Source organism: Hylobates moloch, unplaced genomic scaffold, assembly GCF_009828535.3.
Source record: "Hylobates moloch isolate HMO894 unplaced genomic scaffold, HMol_V3 SCAFFOLD_18, whole genome shotgun sequence".
NCBI classification, from domain to species: domain Eukaryota; kingdom Metazoa; phylum Chordata; class Mammalia; order Primates; family Hylobatidae; genus Hylobates; species Hylobates moloch.
In genome coordinates, this window is record NW_026652293.1 from 62,260,495 (window position 1) to 62,282,225 (window position 21,731).

Here is a 21,731-nt window from a genome sequence, read left to right on the forward strand (position 1 = left end):
AAAAAAAAAAAAAAAAAAAAAGAAATCTCCTCAAAGTCAAAAGGAACCCAGACTGCAGTTTTGTTTCATGAATGAGTAGCTATCTTTTGCCATACATTCATTTACTCAATCATTCAATAAGCATTATTGAATTACTGCCAATTATAGGCCGTTGCATCTTACTTTTTCAATTTTGGGGGGTAACGCCTTTATTGAGATTGAATTCACATATCATACAATTCCTCTTCCTAAAATGTACAACTCGGCCATGCACAGTGGCTCATGCCTATAATCCCAGCACTTGGGGAGGCTGAGGTGGGCGGATTACCTGAGGTCAGGAGTTCAAGACCAGCCTGATCAACATGGCAAAATCCTGTCTCTACTAAAAATACAAAAATTAGCTGGGCTTGGGGGTACATGTCTGTAATCCCAGCTACTAGGGAGGCTGAGGCAGGAGAATTGCTTGAACCTGGGAGCCAGAGTTTGCAGTGAGCCGAGATGGCGCCATTGCACTCTAGCCTGGGCAACAAGAGCGAAACTCATCTCAAACAAACAAACAAAAAGTACAACTCAATGGTTTTAAATATATTCAGTATTGAGCAAAATCACCAAAATCAATTTTCATTACCTCAAATGACCTTCCAAATTTAACGTTTTCTCAAGGCAAAATTGCTGACTTTCCCATATTTTTAGTAAGAGATGAGACTTTTCACTTACTATTTCTAAGTTACATTATGGTGTCATTTGACTATTAAAGTTTAACCCTCTTAAATGCTACTTCAATTATTTTCTTCCCTCAGACTTGAATTTAATTTTTTATATGATCTAAGGAAGCAGAGGGTTTTACATAATAACTACATGCATACCTATGAAGGGTGCTTTATCTTCGATTTTTTATCCTGGGAAAATATAATCACATACAAATTACCATTTTAACCATTTTCCTTCATTTTATCACTTGATTTCTCAAAATATCACAACTCTCTCCACCTCCCAAACCCACTGTCAATTTAGACTGAGCATCTTCTTGGCACAGCCAAAAGCAGAACAAAGTGTCAAGGAAAAGAGGGAGCCGGACTGCAGCTTAGTGGAACCAGAGGCGAGGTCCGGTTGTGCTCTTGAATCCCTGCTGCCCAGCAGAGCACCTGACCTAGCTGGTGACTAGAGGAGTGAATACGGTGGTGGATCTCAGCCAGGAAGGTCGGGAAGGACAGCAAAATCCCAGAGAGGACCGAGTCAAGCCCGGCAGGCTCTCCTTCTTCCAGCACTGTTCTGGCACAGTTCCACCTCTATATTTTGAAGAAGTTACTCCAGATGATTGAGTTATTCTGAAGCAGGAAAACATTAATATTGAGTATGTGCTACGGGTGGAGCCTATATTCTTTATGTCATTTAATACTGCCAACACACCTGGTAGGTATAAATATGTCCACATTCATAGGTGAGCCAAAAGGCTCAGGGAGGCCAAGGACTTACCCAATGCCACGGCATACCTCACTCAAGCTGGAATTCAACAGCACATGTCACCTCTCAGGCCTTAGCATTCCATACTCTGCAAATAAACACTGGACCCCTTTCCCTGTGCCAGCCCAAACTCAGCAAGCCAACTAAAACACCTTCCCTTCCTCCCTAAAAAGCCCAGCTTTCCTTCTATAGATGTGTGCATTTCATAATATTTGAATTCAGTGTCTGCAATGCTTCAGAGAGTAAATTGCGCGTACTATGGTTTTTCCTATACCAGATCGACAGCAAAGGCTGCTAAGCTATGAGAAAATCAAGTCCAGGCAAAAGGAGTTAGAATTACTGTGATTTTTACCAGACAATAGCCAGCATCAGTTGAACTCTCTAGAGACCATCACCATCTTGTTCTATTTATTTATTTATTTATTTATTTATTTATTTAGAGACACAGCCTCGCTGTGTCATCCAGCCTGGAGTGCAAAGGCGCAATCTCAGCTCTCCGCGTCCTCCACCTCTCAGATTCAAGTGATTTTCTCGCCTCAGCCTCCCGAGTAGCTGGGATTACAGTCACGCACTACCACACCTAATTTTTGTAGAGATGGGGTTTCACCACGTTGGCCAGGCTGGTTTGGAACTCCTGGCCTCAAGTGATCCACCCACCTTGCCCTCCCAAATTGTTGGGATTTCAGGTGTGAGCCACAATGCCTGACTCACCCTCTTGTTTTAAAAGAGACTGTTATCAAAGCTGAGTGTCGTGAACAAAGCCTAATGCATAAGTATTAATCTGAATGAACCAAAATAAACCACATTTATCGGGGAAGCCCCCAATAGTCATGTAGGTTCTTTTCTATTTTCCCTAAGTATCGGCTGGGTTGAGAAATAAAGGGACAGAGTATGAAAGAGAGAAATTTTAAAGCTGGGCATCCGGGGGAGACGTCACATGTCGGTAGGTTCCGTGATGCCCCCGAGCCGTAAAACCAGCAAGTTTTTATTAGGGATTTTCAAAAGGGGAGGGAGTGTATGAATAGGGTGTGGGTCACAGAGATCACGTACTTCACAAGGTAATAGAATATCACAAGGCAAATGGAGGCAGGGTGAGATCACAGGACCACAGGACCGGGGCGAAATTAAAATTGCTAATGAAGTTTTGGGCACCATTGTCATTGATAACATCTTATCGGGAGACAGGGTTTGAGAGCAACCGGTCTGACCAAAATTTATTAGGTGGGAATTTCCTTGTCCTAATAAGCCTGGGAGTGCTATGGGAGACTGGGGCTTATTTCATCCCTACAGTCTCAACCATAGAAGACGACCACACCCGAGGGGGCCATTTTAGAGACCCACCCTCAGGGGCACATTCTCTTTCTCAGGGATGTTCCTTGCTGAGAAAAAGAATTCAGCGATATTTCTCCCATTTACTTTTGAAAGAAGAGAAATATGGCTTTGTTCCAGCTCACCGGTGGTCAGAGTTTAAGGTTATCTCTCTTGTTCCCTGAACATTGCTGTTATCCTGTTCTTTTTTCAAGGTGCCCAGATTTCATATTGTTCAAACACACATGCTCTACAGTTTGTGCAGTTAACGCAGTTATCACAGGGTCCTGAGGTTTCATACATCCTCCTCAGCTTACAAGATGACAGGACTAAGAGATTAAAGTAAAGACAGGCATAGGAAATCACAAGGGTATCGACTGGAGAAGTGATAAGTGTCCATGATATCTTCACAATTTATGTTTAGAGATTGCAGTAAAGACAGGCATAAGAAATTATAAAAGTATTAATTTGGGGAACCAATAAATGTCCATGAAATCTTTACAATCCACGTTCTTCTGCCATGGCTTCAGCCGGTCCCTCTTGTTTGGGGTCCCTGACTTCCCGCAATACACATTGGCTAAAGTGAGTGTAGACTGAATGGGCTCATAAGCTTGTTCTTTTATTTGCAACCTACCTCCCTGTCTCTTTTCTTTCCTTCTTCCCACGTGGAACACTGAGGAAAAGCCTTGGTAATTCAAGGCCAGGCCTGCTCCCAGGACTTCTGACCCCAGCCTACCCCACTGCCGGCCTCTTGTCCTCACTTCCCTTCCCACTTTGCACACTGCTTATCAGCGTTCAGACGGTCCCTACTGCCCTTTCCAGCTTGCACATAATGGCCTTACTAGTGGGCCATGGAATTAATTAGTGGGTAGTGACCAATATTAAAAATTTTGCCTCACAGTACATCTCACATATAAATGGTTTATTTATTTATTTATATATTTTTTGAGACAGAGTCTCACTCTGTTGCCCAGGCTGGAGTGCAGTGGCACAATCTCAGCCCACTGCAACCTCCGTCTTCTGGGTTCAAGTGATGCTCGTGCCTCAGCCTCCCAAGTAGCTGGTATTACAGGTGCGCACTACTGTGCCTGGCTAATTTTTGTATTTTTAGTAGAGACGGGTTTTCACCATGTTGGCCAGGCTGGTCTAGAACTCCTGGCCTCAAGTGATCCACCCGCCCCGGCCTCCCAAAGTGCTGGGATTACAGGTGTGAGCCACTGTACCTGGCCAGAAATGATTTTCTTATACACTACCCTTTGTTGGGCCTCATATGCAATTTAACAATTTGGGGGAACATTTCTGAAATCAGGAGAGAATAGGACTTATAACGGGATGGCATCTTGCCAGAGGGTGGTTGTGACATTTGAAATGGGTTGTTAGTCCAGGTGGCGGGACTGCATCACTGCCGTCTTCATCAGCTTGGTCAGAAAAATATTGAATGACAATTTAAGGAAGGAATATGAAGCGGGAAAGTCTCTGTTAACACCTTCCGCTAAGATCAAGGTTTCGGGGAGCACAGAGGGGAATAGTTAGACACTGACGACCAACTCAAAAAGTTGGACTTGGTGTGAAGAAGTTTTAGGAACACCAACACTAGTGGATTTCACTTATAAAAACAATGTACGGTCTAAAGGAAAGGGCTTTAAATAAGCATAAAATAAGCTGGGTGTGCTGGAGTGCATCTGTAGTCCCAGCTACTCAGGAGGCTGAGGCAGGAGGACTGCTTGAGCCTAGGAGTTTGAGTTCAACCTAGACAATCTAGTGAGGCCTTGTCTCTTAAAAAAAAAAAAAAGCAAACGCAGACATAAAATAAAATTAACTTCTAAGTGAAGAGAAAGCATTCATCTAATTGACAGTTTTAAAAAATGGTACATAAGATAACGGTGCATCTTCTAATCAAAGGAGTCTCAGATTCGGTAAACACAGCATATGTGTATGTCGGGACACAGTGTGAAATACATTTGTTACTGTGGGTTGAAGTCTACAAATGTCAGTTGAAGTGGGTTGAAGTCTATAAGTGTGAAAGTCCCTGCTCTAGGAACCTTCATTAAAACAAATACATAAAACCAAACAAAACCAACGAGCAGACAGAACAATTATTTCTTGCTTCCATACCACCTTCAGTAATGTCTTCATCTCTGCTCCCCTCAGCTGCCTGAAATTTTCTGCAACCCCAAATCCTCTCTGCACTCCTCATCTCCTTCTTACTCTTTTTTTTTTTTGAGATGGAGTCCTGTTCTGTTGCCCATGCTGGGGTGCAGTGGTGTGATCTCAGCTCGGTGCAGCCTCTGCCTCTTGGGTTCAAGTGATCCTCCTGCCTCGGCGTCCCGAGTAGCTGGGACTACAGGCGTGTGCCACCATACCTGGCTAATTTTTGTATTTTTTGGTGGAGTTGGGGTTTCACCATGTTGGCCAGGCTGGTCTCTAACTCCTAACCTCAGGTGATTCACCCACAGTTGGTAGCCCTCTCACAACCATGGGAAAAGCCAGCCACAGAAGAGGGCAAAGGCGAGGTATAGAACAGAGGTGGGCTCATAGTGAGTTGCACATGAAACCCACCTGAGCCCTCAGACTTTCCATTATGTGAACCAGTAAAATTCCTTACTTAAAAAGGCCACCTGGAGTCAGATTTCCATCCCTTGTAGCAGAAAGCACTCAAATGGAAACAATTCCCAAATGAGCACAAGCCCACACCTCTCCTGAGCTCCAGGTATGTCTACCCAAGTGCCTGTCTGCTATTTCACGTGGTTCTCTGATAAGCGTCTCAAACTTATGAAGTTCAAAACTGCAACTCTTGATCCTTTCCCCTGAACCTCCTCTTCATCCTTTCCCGTGAACCTCCTCTTTCTGTAGTTTTGCACCACAATAAATGGCAACCCAATCCAAGTTAGTGTGAGTCGCCTGGCCACCTCACGGCTTCTGTGGTCAGGAATCTGGGCATGCCTGAGCTGGCAGCCTCTGCCTCAAGGCCTGCCACAAGTCTGCAATCAAGGTGTCAGCCAGGGCTGTGGTCTCATCTGAAAGCTGAACTCGGGCAGGATCTGCATCCAAACTCATTCAAGTGGTTGGTGACAGGATTCACGTCCTTATGAGTTCCTGGTTGGAGGCCTCATTGAGTCGATTGCCCCACAGGCTGCTGGTGTCCATCATCAGCTGTACCCTGACATGTTTGGCACAGATCAGGCTCAGTAAACGTTGAGTTATACTGATGTTAAAGTGGAATTGCGGTGGTAAATGTGCTGTCTCTGTCTTCCTGTCACTGATGATACCCCGGTGGAGGCTGGATCACATCACTGTCCTCTTCTACATCCTTCAGTGGCTTCCATCCCATTGAAGATAAAACCAAACTCCCGCTGCTGCCCAAGGCCTTGCCAACTGTCCAACCTTTTCTTACACTGCCTTAGTCCCACTGAACTTCTTTGAGTGTACCAGTCTCTTTCTCATTTTGGGGTCTGCACACTATTCAACTCTGTCTGGCTAAATCCCACTTATCCTCCAGGTATAAGCTTAATTACTACTTCCTAAGAGAAGCCTTCTTTGAATGCTTAATCTAAATTAGATCCCCTGGTATATATTTCCATAACACACTGGATTGTACTTACTACAGTTTGAAGTTATATCTTTATGGTGTTTTTGGTTAATACCTGTCTCTTGGCCAGGCTTGGTGGCTGACGCCTATAATCACAGCACTTTGGGAGGCCAAGGCAGGTGGATCACTTGCGGTCAGGAGTTCAAGACCAGCCTGACCAACATGGTGAAACCCCGTCTCTACTAAAAACACAAAAATTAGCCGGGTGTGGTGGTGCACACCTGTAATCCCAGCTACTTGGGAGGCTGAGGCAGGAGAATTGCTTGAACGCGGGAGGCAGAGGTTGCAGTAAGCCAAGATCATGCCACTTGCACTCCAGCCTGGGTGACAGAGTGAGACTTCGCCTCCAGAAAAAAAAAAAAAAGTGTGTTCCTTAAATTCTATAATAGAGACTTTCTATTTAGTCCAATGCAGTTTCAGACTCACTTTGCTGCTATGTAGGTGTCAATATGAATTTTTGGCCAGGTGCAGTGGCTCATTCCTGTAATCCCAGCACTTTGGGAGGCTGAGGCAGGTAGATTGCCTGAGGTTAAGAGTTCAAGACTGGTCTGGCCAACATGGTGAAATCCCATCTTTATTAAAAATACAAAAAATTAGCCGGGCATGGTGGTGTGCACCTTTAATCCCAGCTACTAGGGAGGCTGAGGCAGGGGAATTGCTTGAGCCAGGGAAGTGGAGGTTGCATGAGCTGAGATCGTGCCACTAGACTCCAGCCTGGGTGACAGAGCAAGACTCCGTCTCAAAAAAAAAAAAAAAAGGAATTTTTAGTCTGGGCTGGGTAGATAATGAACACCTTTCTAAAATATGTGACGGAGAGCCAAGTTGAAGTGCACAGACTAATCTTTTAATCCATACACTTAAACACCAATCTGGGCAATAGCAAAATCAGAAGACTGCCATGCTCAATACATTTTCTTATGCCACCAAGACATTTTAAACATGTAAATAAAACAAACATAAAGGTGGTAATCACATCCTTAGAAGCTGAATCTTGAATACAAAAACTTTAAATTGTTCCCTATTTCATCTTTATTCATTGCTTTAATTTCTTCCATTTGGCCAGTCTCTTGCTAAATTAACATTACAGTCTGATTTTCTGAGTCTGTCATTCTAAGAAATTTCAGCTGGTTATTTTTACATTTTATTAAAAAACTTTTTTTTGAGACAGGGTCTTGTGCTGTCTCTCAAGCTGGAGTGTAGCGGTGTCATCATGGTTCACTACAGGCTCAACCTCCCAGGCTTAAGTGATCCTCCCAGCTCAACCTCCCAAGTAGCTGGGACCACAGTAGTGAGCCACCACAGCCTGCTATTTAAAAAAAAAATTTTGTAGAGATAAGGTCTCACTATGTTGTCCAGGCTGGTCTTCAACTCCTGGGCTCAAGTAATCCTGCCTCGGCTTCCCAAAGTGCTGGGATTACAGGTGTGAGCCACCATGCTTGGCCTCAGCTGGTTAAACACTTTCCCACCTTATACACATTTCAGAGATTTATCATTGTGGTTCAGAGTAACAAAATATTCTGAAGTTTCTTTCTTTTTTTTTTTTTGAGACGGACTCTCGCTCTGTTGCCCATGCTGGAGTGCAGCGGCATGATCTCGGCTCACTGCAACCTCAGCCTCCCGGGTTCCAGTGATTCTCCTGCCTCAGCCTCCCAAGTAGCTGGGATTACAGGCATGTGCCACCATGTTGGACCAGCTAATTTTTTAATATTAGTAGACACAGGGTTTCACCATATTGGCCAGGCTGGTCTGGAACTCCTGACCTCAGGTGATCAGCCCACCTCAGCCTCCAAAATGCTGGGATTACAGGCGTGAGCCACCACGCATGGCCTGAAGTTTCTTTTAGCCATCTATTGTGTAGGTCTGTTCTTACTGCCAGGTCCTGATCCTGCTTGTTGCTGCTAGTTTATTGGGCAGAGAGAAGCAAGAGTCTTGTAACTTTGGCCTGGAACATTGAGTTACTCCTAACCTCAGTTCCGTCTTTACCTGGTACTGTAGGAATGAAGGGAGACAACAGAGTAGGGATAAAAGCAGCTCTGCAGCCAGAATGCCCAGGTTAAAATCTGGCCTCCTCGACAACCAGCTGTGACCCTTGGCAAGTGACTTAATCCTTCAGTGCCTCAGAATCCTCATCTGTGAAATGGGGATTAAAAATACACTCCCCTCAGAGGGTTTTTGAGATAAAATAAGTTAATTTTCATAAACCTCTTGGAGCAGTTTCTGGCCCATGTTAAGTACTACCTACATGCTTATTAAATATCCTTATTTATTTTTTGGAGGTTTTAAAAAAATATTTTTCTATCTCCATGGTTATACCCTCCTGCTAGAACCTAAGGATACTGAATCTATGGAGCAAATTCAAGACATGTGACTATGCCATGTCAGATGTAGACGAATAACAGAGCGTTGCTGCACATTTAGTATGTCGTCTACAAAATGGTGCAAGTCCTGCACGCCTACCCTTCGGAGAAAAGAGCGCAATCTCTAGAGTGTGACCGCACCCTCAAGCACTCGAGTGGACACAGACACACGCACACACCCCTCTTGATACTTCTAGGAACTTGGGAGACTTCTGATGGGCAGTCTATGAAGTCAAATTATCCCATATTAAAATATGTTCCTTTAAAAAAATGCAAAGCCAATTATGCTCATTAAGAACTTGAAGTTAAATCACAAGGTATGGACATGACTGGTGAGGTGAAGACTAATCTCATATAGTTTGTGTTTAATGGAGATTCTGCACTAACCCACACACACGCACACAAAACCTTTCCAAATCATCCTGTCAGAGATGTACTTTCACTTCAGAGAATAATTCCATCCAACTTAGAGATTTTGTTGTTTCTGGTAATATACCACAGCATCTCACCTAAGAGTTTGCTTATTACAGATCAGAACACATTTGAACTCTAGGCTTTACATGGAGAACACACGGAAGGTGATGCCATCAGGCTACTACCAAAGGACCCTTCTTCCAGTGTCTCAAATATATGGATTTTATAAATAAGAAACATTTCTGATTAATCAGCATTGTAGGTTCAAGTAAAAACAAAAAAACTGGCATGGAATTCTAGTCTTCCTACTTAATTTCCTAATGATTCTTGGTGTCCTTGTCAGAAAATTATTTTTTTCTTTTTTTTGAAACATTCTCGCTCTGTCTCCCAGGCTTGAATGCAGTGATTCGATCTCGGCTCACTGCAACCTCCACCTCCCAGGTTCAAGTGATTCTCCTTGCTTCAGCCTTCTGAGTAGCTGGGATTACAGGCACCCGCCACCACACCCAGCTAATTTTTGTATTTTTAGTAGAGACGAGGTTTTGCCATGTTGGCCAGGCTGGTCTCAAACTCCTGACCTTGGGTGATCTGCCTGCCTTGGCCTCCCAAAGTGCTGGGATTACAAGTGTGAGCCACCACATTCGGCCGAGAAAATTATGTTTTGAAGTTCACTTTACTTTGAACGAATCCTTTATCTGGAATTGTTCCATACATAGTTTGAGTTTATTAAACAGCCCAGTTCTTACACCCCTTGGAGGTTTTATAGTGGGGTCTTTGAAGGAAGTGTGAAGTAGGATCTCATCAAATGACTAGATAGTGAAATATGTGGTCTCCAGTCGGCAACTATCAATCTTGGATGTACAAACAGCATTAAATGCCATCAATAATCCAAGTGAATACTAAGGGAATCATGATTCAAAGTAAGCTGAACAGAACCCAAGAACAGATAAAAATGCACCTTCGTTGGGGACAGTGTGGCCTAGGTAACCGACGGGTTATTGCCCTGATGAGAGGTGAGAGGCACACCATCCCAGGGCAGAGCACGCACCCGCCTGTCCTCAGAGTTGAAATGAGATGCCAACACTTTTTTTTTTGAAACTAAATACATTTTAATAGAAAACAAAATACAAAATAACTCTTTTCAGAAAACAGAAATATTTAATCCTTTTTCCACAAATTAGAACTTGCTTTATCCTCAGAGCATAGTTTGATATGCGTGCGTACATACTTACAATTCGTTTCACAAAGTGTTCATTAGACTGGTATTGCAGTGCAGGACGTGGGAGCAGTTCATTGCAGGAGAAAAAGACGTGGAAAAAGCCACACCTCTGAATGGTCATTCAGAAATTCAACATTTTTCTAATTCTATCTTGTTACTTATTACTCCAAATTATTCTTTATCATAATCTTTCTTTTGAGGGGAGAGAATTATTAAGAGAAGTGCAGCTATGGAAAGAATTTTTCTTTCCCACCATCACTGCAGGAGCCCAAAATGTTCTCAATCAAACCCACCCACCCACTTCCAGAAACATGTCAGCCAGGGTGATCAATCTGTCACCTGAAATTTCCCTTTCTCCCAATACACTGTGCTACCAAATTCTCTGAATTCCCTGAACCTCAAAATTCCAAGTATCAAAGCCAGTGCCAGGAGTCAAACCTGAAAGATTAAAAGCAGAGAAGGTGCCCTCTGCCAGTGCTAGGTTTCCTCATCTCAATAATAATAATAATTATAATAATAACAATAATTAAAAAAATCCTGGTTCTCTGTAATTATGGAAAAGGAAAGACTATTTGCCAGGATCATGCCCTCCCCTTTCCTCGTTCCCGCCCCGCATCCCTCTGCCAACAAGGACTTCCCTCTCACCCGAAGGCTGGACCATGCGTGACCCCTGCGGCGCCACTTCTCCTGAGGGTGCTCTACAGCCGCCCTCTAACCAAACCCAGCCCCGGTCAGATGGGGAAAATGAGACAGAGACAGGAAGGTGCTCGCATGCGCGAGGTCACAGCAGGGTCTCCATGAGGACTTGTGAGTGACCTCCAGGGCATCCTAATTCTTGATCACTCATCATTGCCTCTCTTCTGTTCCCCTCTCCAACCTTGGCCTTCCGACACTGGGGGGCTGAGTGAAGTGGGACCTGCCCGGAATGAGGGCCCAGGAGAGAGGGGAGGAGGGGGCTCTTTCACAGTCAATGATTCAATCTCAGCTCATTGAAGGATTGCAACTGGAGGCTTTCCACTGTTACCCCAGTCCGTTCCAACAAAGTTAAAAAATTAATGTTCCTGATTTTCTTGTGTAATTCCAGTCACCAGAAGAAGGTTACAGGCCATGAACTGCACGCTCAGGACGTTGCTCATCTGCCCGGTGTACACGCCCACGAGCTCGCTGGAGGAGCCGTCGGCAGGTGCACTGCAGTAAGTGTTCCTGATGTCCCAGACGCGCACCGAGTTGTCCATGGAGGCAGAGGCAATCAAGCCGCTGTCTGGACTGAAGGTGAGGCTGGTGATATTGTCTGTGTGGCCTCTCAGCTCTTTATAAAGGGTCCCAGAGGCCAAGTCCCACAGCTTCAACCGCTGGTCCTCGCCAGCAGACGCCAAGTACTTACCGTTGGGAGAAAAGGCGAGAGAAAGCACGGGGCCGCGGTGGCCTGTGAAAAGCCTCACCGAGTTCCCCTGCTGAGCGCTCCACAGCCGGACGGTCTTGTCGGTTGAGCCCGTGGCCAAGTAGTTTGAATTAGGGTGGAATTTGACACAGTCCACATCTGCCAGGTGTCCTGCATATATCCTCAGCGGGTACGTCCGATCAAATGACCACAGCCTGGCGGTGCGGTCGTGGGACCCGCTGGCGAAGTACAGGCTATATGGACTGATGTCCAGATCCCACACAGGATAGGCATGTCCTTGGTACAACACAGTGTTGGTGAAACTCCCCAGATCCCAGTATCTGATGGACATGTCTTCAGAACAAGAGAGCAACCCTGAGCTGTCCGCGAGGAACCTTGTGCTGTACACTGGTCCGCAGTGTCCCCGCAGTATCTTCATCTCTGTGCCTGCATTATCATCCTCATCATCCTGGGAACATTGGGGTGGGGTGGGAAAAGAAACACACAAAAATATGTTCAGTGGTCTGACAAGGAAAACAAGTCCAGGAGAAAAAAAAGTACAGAACTGAGACTGCTTGGGAAATAGCATCTATCCAGCAAATGACAGTGGCCTTGCCCTTGAACGCTACCCCAGGAAGATAACTCATAACTGAATAAAAGTCTCTTATGACTTAAAAATTGCTCCCCTTAAATTCACCTTGCAGTTCAGACTATATCGGATTAAAAGATACAGAAATGCAAGGCCATTACACAGTAATGACTGTGGACCTTACCCTTTGATTGAGGATAGCTAGTATGGTTAGTTCTGATGCGTGCCATTTGAAAATATTTACTTTTGAATTTATGTGAGGCTCTTAGATTGTTCTATTCTATGGGCATTGCCTTCATCCATCAGTTTTAGCTGCTTTATAAGCCATACTGCTGTTTTTACTCCATTTAACTGACAACAATATTTTGTCAAGTCCTGACATGTTCCTTACTCCCATAATGGGGGTTAATGATGGACGCAGCAACACATGAAGGCAGATGTGGTATCACTGCAAGACTTTTTTTTTTTTTTTCAGATGGAGTTTCGCTCTTGTTGCCCAGGCTGGAGTGCAATGGTGTGATCTCGGCTCACCACAACCTCTGCCTCCTGGGTTTAAGCGATTCTCCTGCCTCAGCATCCCAAGTAGCTGGGATTACAGGCATATGCCACCACGCCTTGCTAATTTTGTATTTTTAGTAGAGATGGGGTTTCTCCATGTTGGTCAGGCTGGTCTTGAACTCCCGACCTCAGGTGATCTGCCTGCCTTGGCCTCCCAAAGTGCTGGAATTACAGGCGTGAGCTATGGCGCCCAGCCTCACTTCAAGATTAACACACAACTATTGGTTCAGGCATGGTGGCTCGCACTGTAATCCCAACACTTTGGGAGGCCAAGGCAGGAGGATCACTGGAGCTCAGGAGTTGGGAGACCAGCCTGGGCAACATAAGGAGACTCTTTACCAAAAAAATTAAAAAATTTAGCTGGGCATGTTGGCGCATGCCTGTGGTCCCAGACACTTGGGAGGCTAAGGTAGGAGGCTCACTTGAGCCTGGGAAGTTGAGGTTGCAGTGAACTGTGATGGCACCACTGCACTCCAGCCTGGGGGACTGAGCGAGACCCTGTGCCAAAAAAACCCCAAAACAAAAACAAACGCAAACAAACAAAACCCAGAACTATCAGAGGAGTTTAGCCAAAATAAAACCTGGATGTTTAAGAATTAACAGTAAGCTAGAAAGGTACAGTTACTAGCAAATCACAATTCCCCCTGCCTAGTGACCAGCCACAAAGTGCTTGGTGTTTAAAAATAAGTAAGAATGAAGTTTTTCAAGTGACTTTCTGGAGGGTCTCAAAAAACATGTTCCCCAAAGTAACAAAACAAGGTGTGGATTCAGAAGTGCTTTAAGCAAAGCCAAGCGATTCATGTGATTCTTTAAAATAATTTCCTGTGTGTGACGACAGAAAAGACAGCAACTAATGGTACTCAGAAAGAGTCCCCTTTCCTGGTCCCCTCCCCACAAGTATACTATCTGTTTTCAAAATTCATTTCCCTTTACTCCCACACAGATAAACTCCTCAAAACTACAGCTGTCTCTTCCATCCCAGAATTCATCAATTAAAATGGGTTTCAATTAAACACCAGAAGAAAGGAGTATGATGAAGATCCCCAAACCGGTCAGCTTTGTTGGTTCATTGTGGCAGCCTTCGGTTCTTGTATAAGAAAAGGGCACCCTTTTTTTTCTACTTGAAAATGGTTAAATTCAAAATAAAATGAATGCCTCCCATGTGTACATATTTAAGAAAAAGTTGAGAGAAAATAAACACTGATGTTCATGAATATTCACAATGGCTATTCGGAACACTCAACATTAAAAATACATTAAGTATTTGGGAGCTTAAGGGTCTACCGAGTGCTACCAAGAATATTAGTAATTTTCCTTTCCAAAGAAGTTACAACAACACTTTAAAATTTCAAGAATGACTCACTGCTCTACACCAGAAAGTTTATATAAAGACTGGGAACAAAAATGACACCAGATGAATTAAACAAAGATCCTGTGAAAGTTAACTGTGAATTAAAGGACATGTTACTGCCTCTGAGGTCTAAGTGGTCTTCATTTGGAACAAGAAGCTACGGAAGTGGCCTTCACCTCCTCAGTGATGAAGGCATCACAATTGGAGATGGAGGCGCATGGGCTAGAAGCATGGGCTGGGAGTACAGCTGGTGCTCCCCAGGGATCCTGATGATTGTCCCAGGCTGGTGGAAACGTGTCCAGCTGACTCTCTAGACCAAGGAATGGAGAAACCAGAATGTTCCTGCTGGCTATCACTGTCAGCCCTCTGCCAGGACCACAGCTTAAAATAACCCAGCCACATTTTCTGTGTGGCTCAACCAGTCCCACACGGGCCTCAGCGCAGTCGAGCAGCTGATTTACAAGGGCCCAACCCCATGGGTTTTCACTTCTCTCTCCTGCCGACAGGATAATACCATACCCTACGATTCGGCCTGAATACTCCACAGTAATTGGGTATGCATCCCAAATAGAAATGTTTAATTTGTAAAGCATATTCATGTAATAAATCTTATTATGTACATTATGAAACACACATGAAATAGAAATTTAAAAAGAAAAATAAACATAAAGAGATCAAGTATCATCTCATGCACCCTTGTGCTGTAGTTTGCTGCCCCTGCTCTGGACTATGGAGTCCCTAGAACCTCAGATTTGTTATGGCTGTCTGCTCCTGGACTCTGAGGCTCCAACTACCTCAGAGCTCACACTCACGTTTCCCCCAGACCAGAGGTCCTTTCTTGGGGTCTGGAATTTAGCCTCCATCTATTCTCTAATTAGCTGTCAGTGGAACAGGAAGACATTAAATCTGGCTGGACTTGTGAGTGTATTAGACTTGGAAGCAAGTGAATCACTGCTATCTACATGGGAGATGACAGCAGCCTGAACTAGAACAGAAAAGTTGGATACTGGCTAGCATGAATTGACATGTGCTGTTCGTGTAAAATACATATCAGATTTCTAAAACTTAGGCCCGAAAGAGATGTATGTAACAGATTTCATGAATAATTTTTTATATTGCATGCTGAAATAATTTGTTCATATTAGTTTGGATGAAATACATCATTAAAATTAATTTTAACAAGTTTTTAACCCTTTTAGATGTGGCTACTAGAAAGATTTAAATTACTATATGGCTCACATCATATTCCCATTGCATAGCATTAATCTAAATGACAATTTGATACACAGATTATAGAATTGAGTACTGCTGCTAAATATTGCCTTCTTTACTTTTCAAACCTAAAGAAGACCAGATTGGAGGGAAAACAACCAGACATATAAATGAATTGCACACAGCTGTTTTATTGCTGGGTTAAGGAGGCAGGTGCTGGTAGTGATGAGGGTAGCTGCATACACATAGCTGAAAAGAAAGAAGAGCAAATCCTTGGTTTGGTATCTCTGCGGTTTTGCCATGTTGCTCAAATATTAAAAATACATTAGGTATCAGTCAACAGGGGTAAAGGTTGGATATCATTTCTTTTTTTGAGATGGAGTCTCACTCTATCGCCCAGGCTGGAGTGCAGTGGCGCGGTCTCGGCTCACTGCAACCCCTGCTGCCTGGGTTAAGCGATTCTCCTGCCTCAGCCTCCTGAGTTGCTGGGATTACAGGTGTCTGCCACCACGCCCAGCTATTTTTGTATTTTTAATAGAGATGGGGTTTCACCATCTTGGCCAGGCTGGTCTTGAACTCCTGACCTTGTGATCCACCTGCCTCAGCCTCCCAAAGTGCTGGGATTACAGGCGTGAGCCATGGCACCCAGCCGGATATCATTTCTATCTCCATTTCATATAGAACAAAAGGTGGAGAATGAAGGTTTCACTCTTCATCTCAGTGTCTGAAACAGGAGGAGGGCTGCTCATACCAAGGTAAAAAGCAAGGGACTGCTATGCCACTTAACACCTTTCCAAAGGTTAACCTAGATGATCTTCAAGTGGGAGACAACAGAAGCTACAGGACAGTGCTGTGAATTGTTTTATTTGGCATAATAAACAGAGAAAATTTTATGCTTACATAGAAGATTTTGGCTACTGTTTTCCTGTGTGTGTTTTTTTAAACTGAGATATAATTACATACTATATAATTCTTTCAAAGTGTACAATTCAATAATTTTTAGTACATTCACAGAGTTGTGCAATGATCACCACTATCTAATACAGAACATTTTCATTACCTCACAAAGAAATGCCACACCCATTAGCGGTCACTCTCATTCTCCTTGCCCAGCCCCTGGCAACCACTCCTCTCCTCTCTGTCTCTATGGACGTGCCTATCTGGATATTTCCTATGAAAGGAATAACAATAGGTGACCTTTTATGACTGGCTTCTTTCACATAGCATAAAGTTTTCAAGTTCATCCATGTTGCAGCCTGCATCAGTGCTTCATTTCTTTTTATGGGCAAATAATATCCACTGCATGCACACACTACATTTTATTTATTCATTCATCTTGATGGCCATTTGGACTGTTTCCACTTTTTGGCTATTGTGAATAATGCTTCCATGAATATTCATGTACAAGTGCCTGTGTGCACATGTTTTCCATTCTCTTGGATATATGTCTAGAAGTGGAATTGCTGGGTGTGAGCACCGTTTCAAATACTGTTGAAATACTGTATACACTGATTTATGTAATAGTTATTGCTTCAAAAAGATGAAAGCAGAGTGCAAGCTGGCTTTTTAACCTGACTTACATAGTGATTTTATACTTTCTATCATCTCATTAATCCATGTGGCTTCACCACTTGCTTTTACCTGTTTGGTTTCTCTAGGTATGTGAGTTTGTGGCTCCTGTATTAAGTCTCAGGCCGGGCGCGGTGGCTCACGCTTGTAATCCCAGCACTTTGGGAGGCCAAGGTGGGCGGATCACGAGGTCAGGAGATCAAGACCACGGTGAAACCCCGTCTCTACTAAAAAATACAAAAAAATTAGCCGGGCGTGGTGGCGGGCGCCTGTAGTCCCAGCTACTCAGAGAGGCTGAGGCAGGAGAATGGCGTGAACCTGGGAGGCGGAGCTTGCAGTGAGCCGAGATTGTGCCACTGCACTCCAGCCTGGGCGACAGAGGGAGACTCCGTCTCAAAAAAAAAAAAAAAAAAAAAAGAAAAAAAAAAAAAAAGTCTTATTTTTTTAATATTCAATATTTCATTTCAAAATAATAGTCTGTTTTAATTATGCATTCTACAAGGGAAAAAGAAAAGTCCAAATTTTCACTGGAGAAACATTAAACACCAACTATCGTAACTAATTTATGCCTGGCTTTCCCCCCAAATGCTTGTTGTCAGAAACCAAAAAGAAAACTTCCCAAATTGCTGTGATAAAATGGGCAGGCATGCAGAAATCCCACACAGGAAGCCCCTCAACAACAGAATAGGAGAATCTCAGCTTTAGTTCTTCAGTTCAAAAAAAAATTTATTCTTAAAAGGGGCAGAGGTTAGCTAGCATCTACAGTACTTTCAGTATGAACGATGGAAAGCCAGAAATGCTTAAACAAAACCACCATTCCAATGACGTCTTTTGCTCTCTTCTTGATGGACATCCAACTGTTTAAGCCTGAAACACAAACGTCACCCTTGATGCTTGCTCTCCCTTATCCCCTACAGTAATTGAATAACTGAGCTCTTCTCTAGTCCATCCATGTCTCCTTTGCCACTGCCACTACCCTAGTTTGGCCACCATAATTGCTCATATAAGACAGTGTCACTACATCATTTCCTGTCTTGGCCCCTCTTCTAACTCCAGCCATACTTAATTTCTTTCAGTTCCTGGAATTCTGCATGCAGTTCCTCACTTCTGAGTCTTCAGATACACTTCTGATACCCGGAAATATACATAGGACAAGTCACAGCGCTAGTTATCAGTAGTGGCCAGAGTCTTAAAATGTTTTATTTTGGTCTACTGTTATCAGATGTCATAATGCTATCTTCCTTAATATTAATTTTTAATGCACAGAATAATCTCCAAACTCTGTATCATCAAAGCTAATAAGGTCAGTGTAATTTTTTTTTTGTATTTACAGAAAATTGAAAGCAAATGCAGGCAGTATTCCTCAGTTTTATCAGAAGAACTCCCAAAAAGGGAACTGTCTCCAAGGAAAAGAGATGTTTGAAAATTCAAATACAAATGTAATAAAAAATCTTTTGGCGAGTACTATAAAATTCTAGAAATTAAAGCTTCTACACGGGAATCTAGACTCTTCACTCATCATAAAGAAATCCTTCAATTATACTGTCTCGGTTGCGAGAATCAAAAATTCAAAGGCCATCCTAACTGGAAGCGGACTCAGAAAACAGGGATAGGAAAAGAATGGTTTAATTTACAGCACCCAATATTCTTGACATCCTTATCATTAACTGTAATTTAATTAGAGTGATTTTTTTGCTCCTTAATTATTCAACATTGTGTAAAGAATTTTCCATCCAAAGTAATGTGAGGCAGAGCTACTTGAATTTCAGTGGTGATAAGACAAAAATATTTTGGCCCATAGCTCTTTCAGGACCACTCTAAAGAAAAGTTAATTCTGTGAAGTTTAATTTCTATCTTCCTTGGCCCACATTTTTTCTAAGGTAGTGATTTTTGGTGACCTGAAACCCAAGCTGCGCCTCCCTTTTCAATGACTGTCCTAAACGGTTACAAGCCAAACAAGATTGAACACTGACTGACGGCGGGGAGCTGGCAACTCTACTTCCTGTGTTACTTCTCCAAGTGGGGTCTGGGAACACCCTGGGGTACATCGAGCCACAGGATATGCATTGGCCTCAGAAAGCCGATACCATCCAGCGTGGTGAGGGTGCAGGGATGCCAGTGTTCTTACTACTGTTGCTGAGACTGTGAAATGGCACAACCTTCTGTGGGGAAAATAATATTCATTACAGTTTACAATGCAGGCCCTTCGACTCAGTTATTCCACTACCAATTATTTGTACCTGAGCAAATGCGCACACACATAAGTGTATATTTACTGCAAATCTCAGCTAAAGTCAGTATTAGCTAAAGGCTTAGTGTTGTTATCCACATTTCACATTTCACATAGTATAAATACTGACCATTCATTAATAATAAGTTAATGCTACTAAAAATTGTTTTTGCATCTTAGGTTAAGCATGGGCAGGAATTCAATGGCTACAGGTTACATGGCATTAGTCTGGCTTTAGCTGTATGATGAGGAAAATTAAGTCCATTCTAAGATATGTCGTGTTTGGTAAGGACATTCTAAGGAAATTAGGAAGGCGGGTGCAGGGAAGAAAAAAATGGTATTCATACCTCCTCCTCCAGAATATCACAAGCCAAATGGATGCGGGACACGTCTACTTGATGGGGCTCTGATTTTAACTTCTTGGATCGTAAACTCCAAAGTTTTATACAGGAGTTGTCAAACCCAGCAGCAAGCAACTTGCTATCGGGGGAGATTTCTGCAGTGTTCAACAGCTGCTCTGTGTTATAGAAGGCATAGAAGCAGATGGTAGTGAGGGAGGGAGGCCCATCCTTGACACGCTTAATGCTCTCCTGTAATACCTCTAGGGCAGCCTCATTCTGCAGAATAGGGCTGGGCATGTCAGGGGGCTCCAAACCGTTGTTCTCACTGCGGGAGGAGCTGCCACTGGCATACAGCTGATAGTCTGTTCTCTTGGCAGGCTGCACGTCAAGATGAATATGTAAGGTGAGGACTTTGCACAGGGCAGTATTGTTGTCACTTTGGAGGTAGCGGATAAGGTAGTTGTAGCTGTCTTCTTGGAGACGGACCACGTACTTGTTATCTAGGAATGCTCGAAGCTTGAAGTTAGACAGGATGTCCTGGATGGTTTGAGTGGTCTGTAGCTGCTCAATGACATCCTTCTGGCTAGCATTCTGCAGAAACATTCCATGGAAGCGGCTGTAAAAACTTTCCACTGTGCTCTTGGGACCGTTTTGGACCAGGTTGAGATGGAGGTAGACAAAGAGAGGATAGAGGAGAGGCATCACTTCGTGGCTATGCTGGGAATCAGAATCTATAATGAAAGAAAATGAAGGCTTTATAATCAGCATAATCTTACAGAATAATGTGATCCCTCCTGGGGATCACTACCATCATATAGTGCTTTCTTGCCAGGACCCCATTTTTTAAGAGTACTGATGAACTATAAGCCCAACACAGGATTCTGGAATTTCAAAGGCTTTTTGATTGAAGAAAGAGCATGAGCTCTGAAGTCCAGCAAATCAGGGCTTGAAGTTGGGCACAATTCAGGAACTTAATGCCCAGAGTGGTTAAGTGACTTGCCAGAGTTCACAACAATACGGTGGCTTGTACCCAGGTCTTCAAGATTTAGTATTTTTTCCCAATACGTTAGTGTTTCTTCAAATTGGGGACCTCAGATATCTGAGGGTACTTCGACATATTCTTGGAAGATTGAGTTCTTCACAATTTTTTAACTTGATGATAATGTAAAAAATAATCAACACACAGTATATTCAGAATTACCTGGATGTCCGCTTAACAAGTGAGTACTGACAAGTGATTTTAGTGCTCTAGTTTGTGTTTTGTGATTACTTTTGGCATTCATTGTCTCAAGTAAAATCAAAGCACTTATTTTAGTGGGCTCATTAACATATCTGGCTATACAGGCTGGCGTGTCCTATGTTAACATGACAGCCATCATTAACAATTGTCTCGTCAGCATATTCATTCTGATTTTGTTGGTTAACAAGTTAAATTCTCTCTTGCACTGAAAATTTACAAATAAGACCATTTTACGTCATTAAGACTCAACTACTTACTAATTTGGGAGTTTAGCGCCATGACACTGTAAGACAGAGAACGTTACTTAAAAGGTGTACAGCTTGAATTCATGGGCGAGTGAGAAAAGAACAGAGGTATATTTGACACCTAAGTAAGTGCTCAAGGCATGCTGTGAGGGAGCAAAGCTTTCGAGGTGATTCATACACAGTGGGGAGAGAGCAGGGCCACTGCAGGGCAGAAGCCCCCACAAGGAGCTGAGACCAGCCCGTGTCACAGTCACCAGTGCTGTCCAGATGCCTGCTTGCAGTAGCAAGTTCGTTCTGGCAAAATCCATCCATTACATTCACTCAGTGTTATTTTCAACTTTACTGCTTTTGGGGTTTTGCTTGTCCCTTATCTGTAATGAGTCTGGGTTTCATAAAGAAATATAATAAGCATAAAGGTTTTAGATCTAGTGTAATGTTTGTACATATTTAAATAAATTAAAATAAAAATGTTTTAAGTCAGCACTTATGTTCTGCTAGCATTTTTTTTTTTTTCCATGAAAAGGCATCAATACAGGGTTTAAGACTGAGGAATACTGCATCAGAGAATCTTGCTCCCTAATTTGATGATAAAAGATATCTGCATGTTATTTCTGCTTAACAGCCTATTTCACTTTATCACAAGGTGAATGAATCTGCTGCATAATATTCATAATATGCATTTTAG

The 21,731-nt window shown here is 43.1% G+C and overlaps 1 protein-coding gene across 1 annotated transcript in view; it reads right to left on the bottom strand.

Annotated features, from left to right (window-relative positions):
- Positions 1-10,278: 10,278 nt before the first annotated feature.
- The window catches only part of TAF5L (TATA-box binding protein associated factor 5 like), a 32,767-nt gene continuing 21,314 nt past the window's right edge, over positions 10,279-21,731 (bottom strand). Inside the window, exons 4-5 of the mRNA XM_032136887.2 lie at positions 19,568-20,292; positions 10,279-12,180 (exon numbers count right to left, since the gene is read on the bottom strand). Of these exons, the coding sequence (XP_031992778.1) occupies positions 11,383-12,180; positions 19,568-20,292 (1,523 nt within the window). The 3' untranslated portion in view covers positions 10,279-11,382. The remainder of the gene's footprint in view (positions 12,181-19,567; positions 20,293-21,731) is intronic.